The sequence below is a fragment of the Ornithorhynchus anatinus genome, chromosome 21 (genome assembly GCF_004115215.2).
Source record: "Ornithorhynchus anatinus isolate Pmale09 chromosome 21, mOrnAna1.pri.v4, whole genome shotgun sequence".
Taxonomy (NCBI): domain Eukaryota; kingdom Metazoa; phylum Chordata; class Mammalia; order Monotremata; family Ornithorhynchidae; genus Ornithorhynchus; species Ornithorhynchus anatinus.
In genome coordinates this window covers 6782828-6797543 of record NC_041748.1, presented here as the reverse complement: position 1 = coordinate 6797543, position 14716 = coordinate 6782828, and the positions used below count along the sequence as shown (strand labels likewise).

At 46.9% G+C, this 14716-nt stretch overlaps 1 protein-coding gene across 6 annotated transcripts in view; it reads right to left on the bottom strand.

The window, feature by feature from the left end:
• PDE1C (phosphodiesterase 1C) overlaps window positions 1-14716 on the bottom strand; it is a 329099-nt gene that overhangs the window by 243388 nt on the left and 70995 nt on the right. For all 6 annotated transcript variants that reach the window (XR_003754187.2, XM_029048966.2, XM_029048968.2 and 3 more), the window contains exon 3: window positions 10769-10940. Coding sequence is in view for 4 of the 6 variants with exons in the window: in XM_029048966.2 (XP_028904799.1) it covers window positions 10769-10940 (172 nt within the window). In the remaining 2 variants the exon portion in view is untranslated. The remainder of the gene's footprint in view (window positions 1-10768; window positions 10941-14716) is intronic.

Here is a 14716-nt window from a genome sequence, read left to right as displayed (position 1 = left end):
GTCTGAACCTTGTGTGGGACGTGGATTGAGTCCAACCTGATTACCCCGTGTCTACCTCAGCGCTTAGAACAGTGTCTGGCACATAGTAAGCCCTGAACAAACATCATGATTTTTTAAAAAAAATCTTTTCCTCACATGTCCGTTCTCAAACGACCATCTCCCTTCACAGCGTCCACGGGGACTTTCCATTGTTCCAGAGCATTAGCTGGTCCACGCTTTCAGCCAGATCCAGAATTTATCTTTCAGGTATTTTCACGCCTGTTCGCTAAATGGTAAACGTTCAGTCAATCACATAATCCCCAACTGCACCCTGTTGGTAGCCTCCGAGGAAAACCCAGTCACACCAGTCCCGGGCCTATCTGACGTGGTCATAAAGGAGATTAATGGATACGCCAGGTGGCCACCCAGGTCTGTTGGATTTTATCTCAGTGTGTCAATCTCGGCTCCCATTGGCCACAGAAAAGTCAACAGTGACGAGGGTAGGAAACTGGAACGGGAAGCACCAGTGAAACAAATATGAGAGAGAACTGAAAAGTGGCAGCTCCAGCCCATCCAGAACCTGCCCTTTGACCTAGCCTAGCGGGTCCTTTCTAGTCAGGTTCCTATATTTTATAACCCCATAGTTGGAAATTGGTGCAGAACTGTAGAGAGACAGAGAGATGTGTTGGCTGAGAGCAGTTCTGCTCTCCCCCTTCTACTTTATCACCACACTACAGGCCCCGGAGACTTATGAAAACAATTAAAATTGAAGTGAGTGTGCCTAGCGGGCAGAGCAAGGGGCTGAGAAATGGAGGATCTGGATTCTAATCATGGCTTTGCCATTTGCCTGCTGGATGACCTTAGGCAACTCGCTTGACTTTGCTGGGCCTTATTTCCCTCATCTAATAATAATAATAATGATGATATTTGTTAAGCGCTTACTATGTGCAAAGCACTGTTCTAAGCCCTGGGGGGGATACAAGGTGATCAGGTTGTCCCACGTAGGGCTCGCAGTCTTAATCCCCATTTTACAGATGAGGTAACGGAGGCACAGAGAAGTGAAGTGAAGTGAAGAGAAGTGAAGCCCAAAGCCACACAGCTGACAAGTGGCGGAGCCGGGATTAGAACACATGACCTTTGACTCCCAAGCCCGGGCTCTTGCCCCTGAGCCACGCTGCTTCTCTGTAAAATGGAGATTAAAAACCAGTTCTCTCCTGTTTAGACTGAGAGCCCCATGTGGGAAAGGGACTGTGTCTGACGCTTTTTGGTGTGTGGTATTCATTAAGCACTTACTGTGTGCCGGGCACTCTACTAAACACTGGGTTAGATACGAGATAACTTGTGGATACAGTCAGTGTTTCACATGGGGCTCACAGTCTTAATCCCCATTTTATAGACAGTTCTTGGCACATGGGAATCACTTCACAAATGCTATTACTACTATTATAGTTATAATAATAATAATAATGGCATTTGTTAAGCGCTTATATGTGTGAGGCACTGTACTGAATGGTGATTAATATTATGCTTAATAGTAATATGATGATGAAGAAGCAATGTAATATTTATTAAGTTTTCCCCAGGTGAACCACCCAGGACTAGAATAAACCCCAAATGCTAAAACTATAAGGAAAAGCTTAAATAATAATGATGATGATGATGATATATTTTTAAGAGCTTATTGCGTGCCAAACGTTGTTCTAAGCACTGGGATAGATACAAGTTAATCAGATCAGTAAGAGTGCCTGTCCCAGTAGTCTAAGGAGATTTCTAAACAAAATACTCCAACAAGCCCGATGGAGTAATTATGTTCTGTCTTCCCCTCTGGACTGTAAGTTCATTGTGGGTAGGGAATGTGTCTACCAACTCTGTTGTATCATACTCTCCCAAGCGCTCAGTACAGGGCTCTGCACTCAGTAAGTGCTCAATAAATAATAATAATGTTGGTATTTGTTAAGCGCTTACTATGTGCAGAGCACTGTTCTAAGTGCTGGGGTAGAGACAGGGTAATCAGATTGTCCCACTGAGGCTCACAGTTAATCCCCATTTTACAGGTGAGATAAACTGAGGCACAGAGAAGTTGTGACTTGCCCAGAGTCACACAGCTGACAAATGGCAGAGCCGCGATTCGAACCCATGACCTCTGACTCCCAAGCCCGTGTTCTTTGCATTAGCCAGCACGTTAGACTCTTTAGGTAGCTACACATTTTCACTATCTAATGACGCACGGATAGGCAAAGAAATTATAACATAGCGTGTGACAAAATACGCTGCCAGTGTGGAACCTGAAAATTTTGCTCCCACTGAATTCTGCTACCTCAGTGGCACACTGGCAAACAACACACTGAAATTGAAAAAAAATATATAGAATATCATATCGAGAAAATCAACATGTCTTCTTGGAGGCAAAATGGGCCAAACGTGACGTCCAGATTCACCCCAAATTAATAACAGTAACAATAATAATAATTGTCGTATTTGTTAAGTGCTTACCATACGCCAACCACCGTATTAAGCAGTGGGGGAGATATAAGATAACCAGGTTGGACACAGTCCACGTCCCACACGGGACTCACAACCTCAATCCCCATTTTACAGATGAGAGAACCGAGGCACAGAGAAATACGGTGACCTGCCCAAGGCCACACAGTAGACAAGTGGTGGAGGCGGGATTTGAATCCAGGTTTTTCCAACTGCCAGGCCCGTGCTCTCTCCACTAGGCCTCGCTACTTCCAAAACCGAGGGTCTTCAGAGTCGTCGTCGTGTCAGAAATCCGCTGAAGCCACGAGACCCCAGTCGATCAATCAATAGGCATTATCTACTAAGTGCTTCCTCTGTGCCCGACCCAAGACTGCATGGCAGAATTGCGGGGCACAATCCCTGCCGACAAATAGCTTAAGCTTTAAAGGGTCCTTTGCAATTGTCATGATTGTGCTAGTCACAGCTTCATCCAAGTCACCAACTCTGACATCCTGGAGTATAGCTAAATTTCGACTGGAGCTCGGAGAGATAGGAGCCCAGTGTAAATACCACTGATTGACTAGTTGATGGCAGAAAAGGGCTACCCGGTCAGCATATTCAGTTGCAGAATCTTGCCTTTTTTAACTCTCCCGTTGTCCCACGTTCAGTCTCCCTCCTCTCCTTCTCCCCTCCTCCCTCCAGGCTCCACTGCCCAAAATTCCACTTCCTTTCCCCTTCTACGAAGCATTTGTTCATTCGAGCGCAGAACGACTGCTACCGTTTAGCGACGAATGAAGAGATCGCAGATGAACATTTGAGAATCTGGGGCCCGAAATGTAAATGGCTATATCCTATAAACATAATTTATCACTCGGGGAAAGGAAGGAGGCATAAAACGTTGATGGGAAATAGAAAACGACCTGATTTTCCTATCCTTCGTTTTCCTTATGAATTTGGAAATGGGCTGTTTTGTATTCTGCACTCTATCTAAAATGAACTAAGCTAATATTGGGTCTAGATAGGAAAGGCAATTTTGAAACACACGAAAAGGCCCTTCGGAAGCAGAAATTTATGCACTTATTACGTTTCTTTGGAAAAACAAATCTTTGAAGGATCAGGCTCCGAAAGCCGTTCTCTTTTTCGTCCCTCCCTAGAAAAGTAAAAAATAAATAAATAAACCGTGGTATTTGTTTAAGCGCTTACTGAGTGCCAGGCACTGTACTAAGCGCTGGGGTAGATCAAGCATATTGGGTCGGACACAGTCCCTTTCCCATACGGGTCTTGAAATCTCATTCCCCATTTTCCAAATGAGGTCCCTGAGACACAGAGAAGTGAAATGACTTGCCTAAGGTCACATAACGGACGAGGGGTGGAACCGGGATTAGAACCCGTGACTTTCTGAGTCCCAGGCCTGTGGTCTATCCCCCATGCCGCTGAGAGCTGCAGTCTCTAGCCTCAGCAGGGGCTACCTTGCTCCAGTCTCTTCCTCCTCCTCCTCTTCCTCCTCCTCCTCCTCCATGGTCCACCCTGAGCCATCCCCAGGAGGGCAGCAGCAGTAGAAGAATCACGTCAGAACCGCCTCCGTACCACGCCCAGTCCTTATCACTGTTCCGGCCTAATCCGGCCTGGGATTTCCATTCAACTGCACTCCAAGCCCATTCATTCAATTGTATCTACTGAGCGCTTACTGTGTGCAGGGCACTATACTGAGCGCTTGGTAAAGTACAAGTCAACAATAAACAGTGACATTCTCTGCCCACAACGAGTTTACGGTCTAGCGGATTTGAACCCATGACCTTCTGATTCTCAGGCCTGTGCTCCAACCACTAGGCGATGCTGCTTCCCACGTGCCTCGAATTGTACACTCCAAGCGCTCAGCACAGTACTCTGCACATAGTAAGCGCTCAATAAATACTATCGAATGAATGAATGTGTCTTCCCCGTAAGGAGATTTTACCCCATCTGTCAGATCATCCTGTCAGAGCAAATGGAAAATCAGCATTACCCTCTCCTTCAGGCCCCTGTTCACAGGTAGGGCCGAGTCACAGTAAAGGCTCCGGGAGAAATGGCTGGCTTTCTAAAAGCCATTACCTCCATCCTGTCTCTTCTCTCTCCCTGTCCAGTTGAGATTCCCAAGGGTTAGAGAAGCATTGGATAGAGCACGGGCCTGGGTTCTAATCCAGGCTCAGCCGCTCGTCTGTTGTATGACCTTGGGCAAGTCAATCGACTTCACTGGGCTTCAGTTACCTCATCTGTAAAAATGGGATCCTGTCTTGTGTGTCTGTCTCTGTCTCTCTCTCTCTCTCTCCCTGTTCAGTTGTGTTTTCCAAAGGTTAGAGAAGCAGGGGATAGAGCACAGGCCTGGGAGTCAGAAGGACCTGGATTCTAATCCCAGCTCTGCCACTTGTCCGCTGCGTGACCTTGAGCAAATCACTTGGCTCATGACTATGCCTCAGTCTCCTCATCTGTAAAATGGGGATCCTGCCTTGTCACTCTCTCTCTCTCCCTGTCCAGTTGAGGTTCCCAAGGGTTAGAGAAGCAGTGGCTAGAACACGGGCCCGGGAGTCAGAAGGACCTGGATTCTAATCCCAACTCTGCCACTTGTCTGTTGTGTGATCCTGGGTGAGTCGCTTCACTTCTCTGTGCCTCATTCCCCTCATCTGTAAAATGAGGGGGAAGACTGTGAGCTCCATGTGGGACAGTGACTGTGTCCTACCTGTTAACCTTGTTTTCTACCCTACCGCTTAGGCGTAGAGTGGTGGGGTAAGCACTTAACAGATATCATTAAAAAGAAAAAAAAAGTATTGGGGATTTCTTAGTATAATACTGATGCAGGGTATTAGACTGTAAACCTGCCAATGGGCAGGGATTGTCTCTATCTGTTGTCAGATTGTACATTCCAAGCGTTTAGTACAGTGCTCTGCACTTAGTAAGCGCTCAATACTATTGAATGAATGAATAGGGCTTGGATTCTCAGCCCCAGAGGTGAAAATGAGAATCTCATTGGGATTCTCGAAGGAATGTAGGTTGTGGAATGCCCAGCTCCCCTGCTATAAATAAATATGCCAGTGAGTTCTGCCCATTTCCCAGAAAGACCAGTTCCAAATGCCACAGATGACAGTGACTCCACCAATGTACTCACCTCCTCTGCTCAGACAATGGAGTCATAATAATAGTGAATGTGGTATTCATTCATTCGATGGCATTTATTGAGCACTTACTGTGTGCAAAACACTGTACTAAGAGCTTGGGAAAGTACAATACAAAATAAACACTGACATTCCCTGCCCACAATGAGCTCACAGACTAAGCAGGAGAAAATTGCATCCCCATTTTGCAGAGGAAGAAATAGGCACAGAGAAGTTAAGTGACTTGCTGCTGTTAATGGTATTTGTTAAGCGCTTGCTATGTGCCAGGCACTGTACTAAGTGCTGGGGTAGCTACAAGTTAATCAGGTAGGACACAGTCCATGTCCCCCACATGGGGCTCATGGTCTTAATCCCAATTTGACAGATGAGGTAACTGCGGCAAAGAGGAGTTAAGTGAATTGCCCAAGGTCACAAAGCAGACAAATGGCGAAGTGAGGATTAGAACCCATGTCCTTCTGACTACCGGCCCCGTGCTCTATCCACTAGGCCACGCTTCTCCTTTCTCAACATCACACAGCAGCAGACAAATGGTGGAGCTAGGGATAGAATCCAGATCATCTGATGTCAAAGTCGGTGCTCTTTCCACTAGGTCAAGTGATGAGTGGTATTTACTGAGCGCGCGCCTACTGTGTGCAGAGTGCTGTACTAAGCACTTGGGAGAGTCCAATAGAACAAAGTTGGTAGACCTGTTCCCTGCCCACAGTGAGCTTCCAGACTAGAGGGAGCAGATCAGGTGACGTCTTGCCCCGTTCACATCCTGGGCATCCGACCGAAGGGTTGATTAAAGGAAGAGGGGGTTGAGGTCACTGGGGTAATTAAGAATGTCCCAAGAAAAGCACAGACCTCTGAACTAGCCCTGGGAGGTAAAGTTGTTAAAGTCACACTAAAGCTGAAATGGGCCTGGGAGAGAACTGAGTTATTAGGGCCTTTAGCTCTCTCTGCGTCACTCTGTGCTATAATCTCCAGCTCCGATTATTTCCAAATTTAATTGGAACTAAGTTTCACTTCTCCTCTGGGGATATCAAAGGACACCTTAGATCTTCTTGTGGGGTCGGGGGCACGATCGGGAATATCACCCTGATTTCCAGATGCAAATATGAATAACTGTGACATTTGTTAAGCATTTACTATTGTCGGTCAATTGTATTTACTGAGAGCTTACTGTGTGCAGGACACTGTACCGAGCGCTTGGGAGAGTACAACAAAAGAGTCAGTTCACAGTTTAAGTAGGAAGGAGAACAGGTACTGAATTCCCATTTTGCAGATGAGGGAACTGAGGCGCTGAGAAATGAAGTGACTTGCCCGAGGTCGCATAGCACACAAGTGGCAAAGTGAGAATTAGAACCCAAGTCCTCTGGCTCCCAGGCATGTGTTCTTCCCACTAGGTCGTGATGCCCTCTAGACTGTGAGCCCACTGTGGGCAGGGAATGTGTCTGTTTATTGTTGTGTTGTACTCTCCCAAGTGCTTAGTAAGTGCTCAATAAATATGACTGACTGACTGACTGACTGACTGAATGAATGAATGAATGAATGCTTTTTAAAAGGGAAAGCCCTTCAAGCCAGAAATCAAACCCTAAATCTAACTCTTATGTTCACCCCTAACCCGGGCGAACTCTACTTTCTGACTCCGAAGCCTTAACTCACCCTCACTTTGACTGCATCTCGAACGCTGCCCTACTCTCAATCAACCAATCTATCAGTGGTATTTATCTAGTGCTTATTATATGCCGAGCACTGTACTAAGTGCTTGGGAGGTCGCAATCCAACAGAATTGGCAGTTCCCCAATGAGTTTTCCCAACAATTAAACGGTCTGGCAGGTGGGTTTTGATTCTCCAAACCAGAAACTATTGGATTTTGAGTCGTTTGCATCCAGAGCCGGGTGACTCCATCTTCCTCTGGAGTCAGCGTCCCATGTGTTCAGTACACTCCCGGATGGGCCCGCCCAAAGGAGAGGGGGCATTCCGAGGTTCCGTCCAACCTAATGACGTCAGCACTGCCAGCATGAATCCAGGCTACAAGACTCGAGATCCTCTTGTCTGTGAGTTCGCTGTGGGCAGGGATTACAACTCTAGTCCTTCTGACTCCCAGGTCTGTCTTCTTTCCATTAGGCCACCCTCCTTCTCTAAGTGACTTGCTTAGTTAGGCTAAATGACTTGCCCAAGGTCACACAACGGGCAAGTGGCAGAGCTGGGAGAGGAAGTCAGATGACCCTCCTGTCCTGTTTTTCAGTAACAGATGACCACGATAACGTTTTAATTTGCCACAGTTGTGTCATCACTTAGCCTTCTTAGATGCCCCCAAGAAAGCTGGCTCTCAGGTTGAGGTAAAACCATTCATAGCCGTTAATTGTCCGTTATGCGTTATGCCACTCTAGTATGACAAATCTCTATTTGTATAACTGATTAATCCTCCTTCCATCCACAGGTCTCACAGAGGAGGAATGCGTCTGCAGAAATGTTTGTCGGGTATGGGGGGTTAGGGAAGGGTGGGGGCCGACTCCCGATTAGAAATGGGTTTATCGCTCTACCAAAAATATGAAATTCAGCAGATAAAAATATACCCCTCACCATGCCCATATGGAATCATTGCACAGCTCATATATAGCTGTTTTTCATCATCAAAGAGAAAGCGAGAATAAGCAGGTACCCCATAACTTATAATAATAATAATAGTGGTATTAGGTGTTTGCTATGTGTCCAGCACCGTACTGAACGATGGAATGGATATAAGATAATCGGGTCCCTCATGGGGCTCACCGTCCACAGAGGAGGGATGAACAGGTATTGAATCCCCATTTTGTAGATGAGGAAACTGAGGCACAGAGAAGTTAAGACACTTGCCCAGGGTCACGCAGCGGACAAGTGGCGGAACCTGAGTAAAAACCCAGTGCCTCTGACTCCCAGGCTCTGTCCACGAGGTATACCGCATCTCTTGTCCAAGGGTTTCCTCGTTGCCCTGTTCCCCCTCCTCCTCTTCGTCAATGGCCGGAATCCTGGGGCTCCAGGGAGAGATGAGAAAGACTACCGACTCGCCCAGCATGATTCCCCACAACGTATCAGGCAGGTGGATCCTGCCTCAGGCGAGAAGCAGCATGGCCCAGCGGGATAGAGCATGGGCCTGGGAGTCAGCAGGTCCTGGGTTCTAATCTTCGTTCGGCCACTTGTCTGCTGTATGACCTTGGGGAAGTCACTTGACTTCTCTGGGACTCAGTTACCCCAACTGCAAAATGGGGATTGAGACTGTTAGCCATACGGGACTGGACCTTGTCTGCTGTGTGACTGTGGGCAAGTCACTTCACTTCTCTGGGCCTCAGTTACCTCATCTGTAAAATGGGGATTAACTGTGAGCCTCACGTGGGACAACCTGATTACCCTGTATCTACCCCAGCGCTTAGAACAGTGCTCTGCACATAGTAAGCGCTTAACAAATACCGACATTATTATTATTATTATTATTATTATCTTTGCCCAAAGTGATTTGCTTGTATCCCACCCAGGGCTTAGAACAGTGCCTGGCACATACTAAGTGTTTAACGAATTCTACTATTATTAATATTATTATTATTCTTATCGAGGTCTCCATGACGACTGAAAACAACCACGATTTTCTCCTTCCTCCAATTATAACTTCCAGCTGTGTCTGCTCATCACCCTGATTCCATTCCCAACCCACACAGAACCACTCTGCCCTTCCCCAGAATCAGTCAACCAATGGTGTTTATTGAGGGTTTACTATGTGCGGAGTGCCGGATTAAACGCTCAGGAGAGTCCAGTACAACAAAGTTAGCAGACCCGTTCTGACCACAACAGGCTTATAATCTAACGGGGGAGACAAATTTCTTATTTCTAGAGGAAATAATTGATAATACAATGATGATTGTGGTATTTATTAAGTGCTTACTATGAGTCATTCACTGTACCGAGAGCTCGGGCAGATACAACATAATTATGTCCCATATAGGACTCACTGTCTAAGGAGGAGGGAGAACAGGAAACAACTGCAGACAGGCCTGGAAGTCAGAAGGATCTGGGTTCTAACCCCGTCTCCACCACTTGTCCGCTATATGATCTTGGGCCAGTCACTTTACTTCTCTGTACCTCAATTACCTCATCTGTTAGATGGGGTTGAAGGAGGAACAGGGACTGGTGGGTATCTACCCCAGATATTAGTACAGTGCCTGAAACATAGTAAGCCCTTAACAAATACCATTAAAAGCTAAAAGACATTGAATCCCGACTTTGCAGACGTGGGAACTGAGGTCCAAAGACTTGTCCAAGGTCACACAGCAGACAAGTGATGGAACCAAGGTTAGAACCCGGGTCCCCTGATTCCCAGGCCTGTATAATTTCCAGTAGGACACGTCGCTTCCCTGAAACACAGCTCCAAAGCAGATAAAATACTTCTTTCTAGATGAATGGGTTTTATTTTGCTGGCTGCATTCAGCTCCAGGTAGAATGATGAAGTCATGTCCCTTGCAATGCCACCTTGAATCTAACCTATCCCCCAAACCTCCACACGATGAAATGGCTTCTGGGGTGAGATTAGCCACCTCACCAGGCACTGTAACAGAAAGCTTTTTCCCCAAATATTTCTCTGATGTGCCAACATTTCCATCATTTGGGAAGGATAAGAGACGCCCAAAGCAAGGGGGAAGGTCAGAAAGCAAATGAAACTCCGACTCCTAGCATCAAATTCTCCTTCAAGAGGCCTCAGGGCTGGGAAAGTCACAACAAGAGTCACGAGGGATGTTCTCTCAAAAGAAATCCTCAAGAAATGACCTCAGCAGAAAGACAAAAGTGCCAGAGACCAGAAAATTGAGACACCACGATGGAAAGACAACAACAGAAATCACCCAGACGTTCGCCATTGAGTGGAGGAGGAAGAGCGCCATCAATGGCTTCCTCAGAGGAAATCTGTCTGACGAGAACCGGTTTTCCAATCGGCTTGTGGGGTTTTCCGCTCCTTGCCCTTGTGTGACACTTCCCCGTGGTGGCCCACAGCACCACAAACACCTCACCGCCTAGATTTCCACACCGGCCACCTCTGGGGGCCCCTTCCAGTTGAGGCCCTCCTCTCGCAACGCGGATACCATTTTATGACAGGTCCACCCCGGAGGGCGTCCAGCACCACCGAGAAACTCCGAACGGAAAAGAACAAAATGGCACTCAGGCCACCAAACCTGAAAGACGTCTTCACCAAGGCTTCGGGGCTGTCCAGCTGAGGCAGGTCGTCCGCCAGGATCTCCTCAGGGGCCCGGGGGTCGTGGATGATGGCCGCTTTGGCCTTTTCCTTGACGTTCCCAGTGAGCCCATCGATCAGAGAGTTCCACAGGCAATTTTGGGATTTGGACCCTACAACAGAGAGGAGGGAAAGGAAGGAGGGAAAGAAAGGAAAGAAGAGAAGGAAGGAAGAGAGAGAAGGAAGGGAAGGCAGGGAAGGAAGGAGGGAAGGAATAAATACCATTAAAAAAAAATCTGGCCACCCTGAAAAGTGCATTCAGATTCTGTGCTTTGATAATAATAATAATGATAGTAATTGTGGTATTTGTTAAGCGCTTACTATGTGCCAGGTACTGTTTTAAGTGCTGGGGTGGATACAATCATATCGGGTTGGACACAATTCCTGCCCCACGTGGGGCCCACAGTCTCAATCCCCATTTCATGGGTCACCGAGGCATACAGAAGTTAAGGGACTTGCCCAAGGTCACACAGCAGACGAGTGTCTGAGCTGGGACTAGAACCCAGGTCCTTCTGACTCCCAGACCTGTGCTCTATCCACAGTTATTTAATTTCATTTTAATTCATTCTAAATTCCATTTTACTGTATTCTCCCAAGCACATAGTACAGTGCTCCGCACACAGTAGGTGCTTAATAAACATGACCGATTTGGCTGAAAGATAGAGCAGCAGCTTGGGTGTCCCACTGTCATCAATTTGCCTTCTGGGTCCCACACTCTGTGGAGCTGTGTTGCTGGGAGCGTCGCTTCAGTGCTGGTGGACTTCTGTCCTTGTTTTCTTTTGTCATGGTATTTGTTAAATGCCTTCTCTGTGCCAGCCACTGTACTAAGAGCTGGGGTAGATAATAATAATAATGTTGGTATTTAAGAGCTTACTATGGGCAGAGCACTGTTCTAAGCGCTGGGGTAGATACAGGGTCATCAGGTCGATACAAGCTCATGAGTTTACATACTGTCTATTCCCTAAGTGTGCCTCATAGTCTTAATTCCCCCTTTTACAGATGAGGGAACTGAGGCACAGAGAAGTGAAGTGACTAGTCCACCGTCACACGGGAGGCATGTGGTCGATCCAAGACTAATAATAATAATGATGGCGTCTGTTAAGCGCTTACTATGTGCAAAGCACTATTCTAAGCATTGGGGGATACAAGGGGATACATGGGGCTCGGTTTCATCCCCATTTTACAGATGAGGTAACTGAGGCCCAGAGAAGTTAAGCGACTTGCCCAAAGTCACCCAGCTGACAAGCGGCGGAGCTGGGATTTGAACCCGTGACCTCTGACTCTCCAGCCCGTGCTCTTTCCACTGAGCCACGCTGCTTCTCTGATTAGGATTAGAACCCAGGTCGTCTGATTCCCAGGACTGTGTTCTTTCCACTGGGTCGCGCTGGTTCCCTTTCATTCATTCAGTTGCATTTATTGAGCGCTAACTGTTTGCAGAGCGCTGTACTAAGTGATTGGGAGAGTACACTACAACAATAAACTGACACATCCCCTGCCCACAACAAGCTTTCAGTCTAGAGGGGGAAATAGACATGAATACAAATGAATAAATTACAGATATGTACCTAAGTGCTGTGGGGCCGGGAGGGGGGACGAGTAAACGGAACAAGTCAGGGTGATGCAGAAGGGAGTGGGAGAAGAGGAAAGGAGGATTTAGTCAGGGAAGGCCTCTTGGAGGAGATGGGCCTTCAGTAAGGCTTTGAAGTGCGGGGAGAGTCACTGTCTGTCGGATAGAAGGAGGGAGGGTGTTCCAGGCCAGAGGCAGGATGTGGGCAAGTGGTCGGCGGCAAGATAGACGAGATGGAGGTGCAGTGAGAAGGTTAGCACTAGAGGAGCGGAGTGTGCGGGCTGGGATGTACTAGGAGAGTAGAGAGGTGAGAAAAGGGTGCTTTAAGCCAATGGTGAGGAGTTTTCGTTTGATGTGGAGGTGAATGGGCAACCCCTGGAGGTTCTCGAGCTGCGGGAAACATGGGAGAAGCAGCGTGGCTCAATGGAAAGAGCCCGGGTTTAGGAGTCAGAGGTCACGGGTTCTCATCTCAGCTCCGCCACCTGTCAGCTGTGTGACTCTGGGCAAGTCACTTGACTTCTCGGTGCCTCAGAGACCTCATCTGGGAAATGGGGATTAAGACTGTGAGCCTCACGTGGGACAACCTCATTACCCTGTATCTCCCCCAGCGCTTAGAACAGTGCTCGGCACATAGTAAGCGCCTAACAAATACCAACATTACTATTATTATTATGTCCTGAACATTAGTTAACTTGTCCTGCTATCTGTTGTCGTTGCTAAAACAGTTTGGGATGCCAGATATTTTCTCTGGGCTCAGTCTGGATCTGAGCGGAGGAGAGAAACCGAGTAACCAGTATCGTTTGGTCAGCCTTCCGTTTAAGCCGAAGAGACGGACCCGAGGAACCCTATGATTTTCCTGAGCTCCCTGCTGATTGTATCATTATATTTAACCCAAGGTGGGCACTGTCTACAATTGAGATTTATTGTTTTTTGTTTGTTTTTGATGGTATTTGTCAAGCACTTATGCTGTGCCGGGCATTCAGTCAATCAATTGTATTTATTAACCGTTTGCTTTTCCCGCCCTCTGGTGTCTGTGTTGTTCCATTGCAACCAAGGAGGGCACGGTGTACAAGTTGTGTTGCTTTTTTAATGAATGAAATTCGTCCCGCACTCTGTGCCAATCAATCCATCGTGTTTATTGAGCATTTACTGTGTGCAGAGCACTGTACTAAGTCCTTGGGGGAGTACAAGATAACAAGCTTTATAACAAAAATTCCCTCTAGACTGAGAGCTTGTTGTGGGCAGGGATCGTCTCTCTTTCTCGCTCTATTGTGTGCTCCCAAGCGCTTAGTCCAGTGCTCTGCACACGGTAGCACTCAGTAAATACGACTGAATGAATGAAGAGTTGGTAGACATATTCCTTGCCCACAACACACTCTGTTATTAGAGTGTAGATTAGACTGTAAGCCCGTCAAAGGGCAGGGACCGTCTCTGTTACCGATTTGTACGTCCAAGCGCTTAGTACAGTGCTCCGCGCTCAATAAATACTATTGAATGAATGAATGAATATTATGTGCTGGGCTAATCAGGTTGGACACAGTCTCTGTCCCACTCTTGGCCTCACAGATAGTTCGGAGGGAATCGGATGTAATTCATTCATTCGTTCTACAGATGAAATAACTGAGGCCCAGAGATGTGAAGCGACTCCCCTAAAGTCACTCAGTGGACAAGTGGCGGAGTCGGAATTAGAACCCAGTACTTCTGACTCCCAGGCCCGGGCTCTATCCACTAGAACACACAGTCTCATCTTTTAATGAGATTATGAGTCACACCAACAGCTTTCCTGATTCATTTTCCAAATGGAAAGAAAAGAAGTCCCAGTGTTCAGAGAACAGGGCCCCATGTGCACACATAAAACAAGCCTGCCTCCAATTATGAGACTCTGAACAAGCATCCAAAGAGTATTTAGTCTCCCAGTTACTAAAATGTGGTTTTACCAGACACAAATTAGACCCTCAGCTTGAACATTTTACCCCATGGATTCAACCCAAACCCACAGAAAATGGTCTAGAGGAGTTTAAGTGCAAACAAGATTCTGGCATAATATGCTGTTGCTTTTTCATAAACCACCACATCTCCCCCCGAAATCTGAGGGTTTACATAATAGCTTGAGAAATGCTAAAACTATTTCTACTTTATATAATGCAAAATATATATCAATGTGGCCTAGTGGACAGAGGAAGGGCCTCGGAGCCATAAGGACCTGGGTTCTAATTTTGACTCCTCCACATGCCTGCTGTGTGACCTTGGTCAAGTCACTTCTCTTCTCTGAGCCTCAGTTTCCTCATCCGTAAACTGAGGAATCAACTGCTTTCCCTCCTA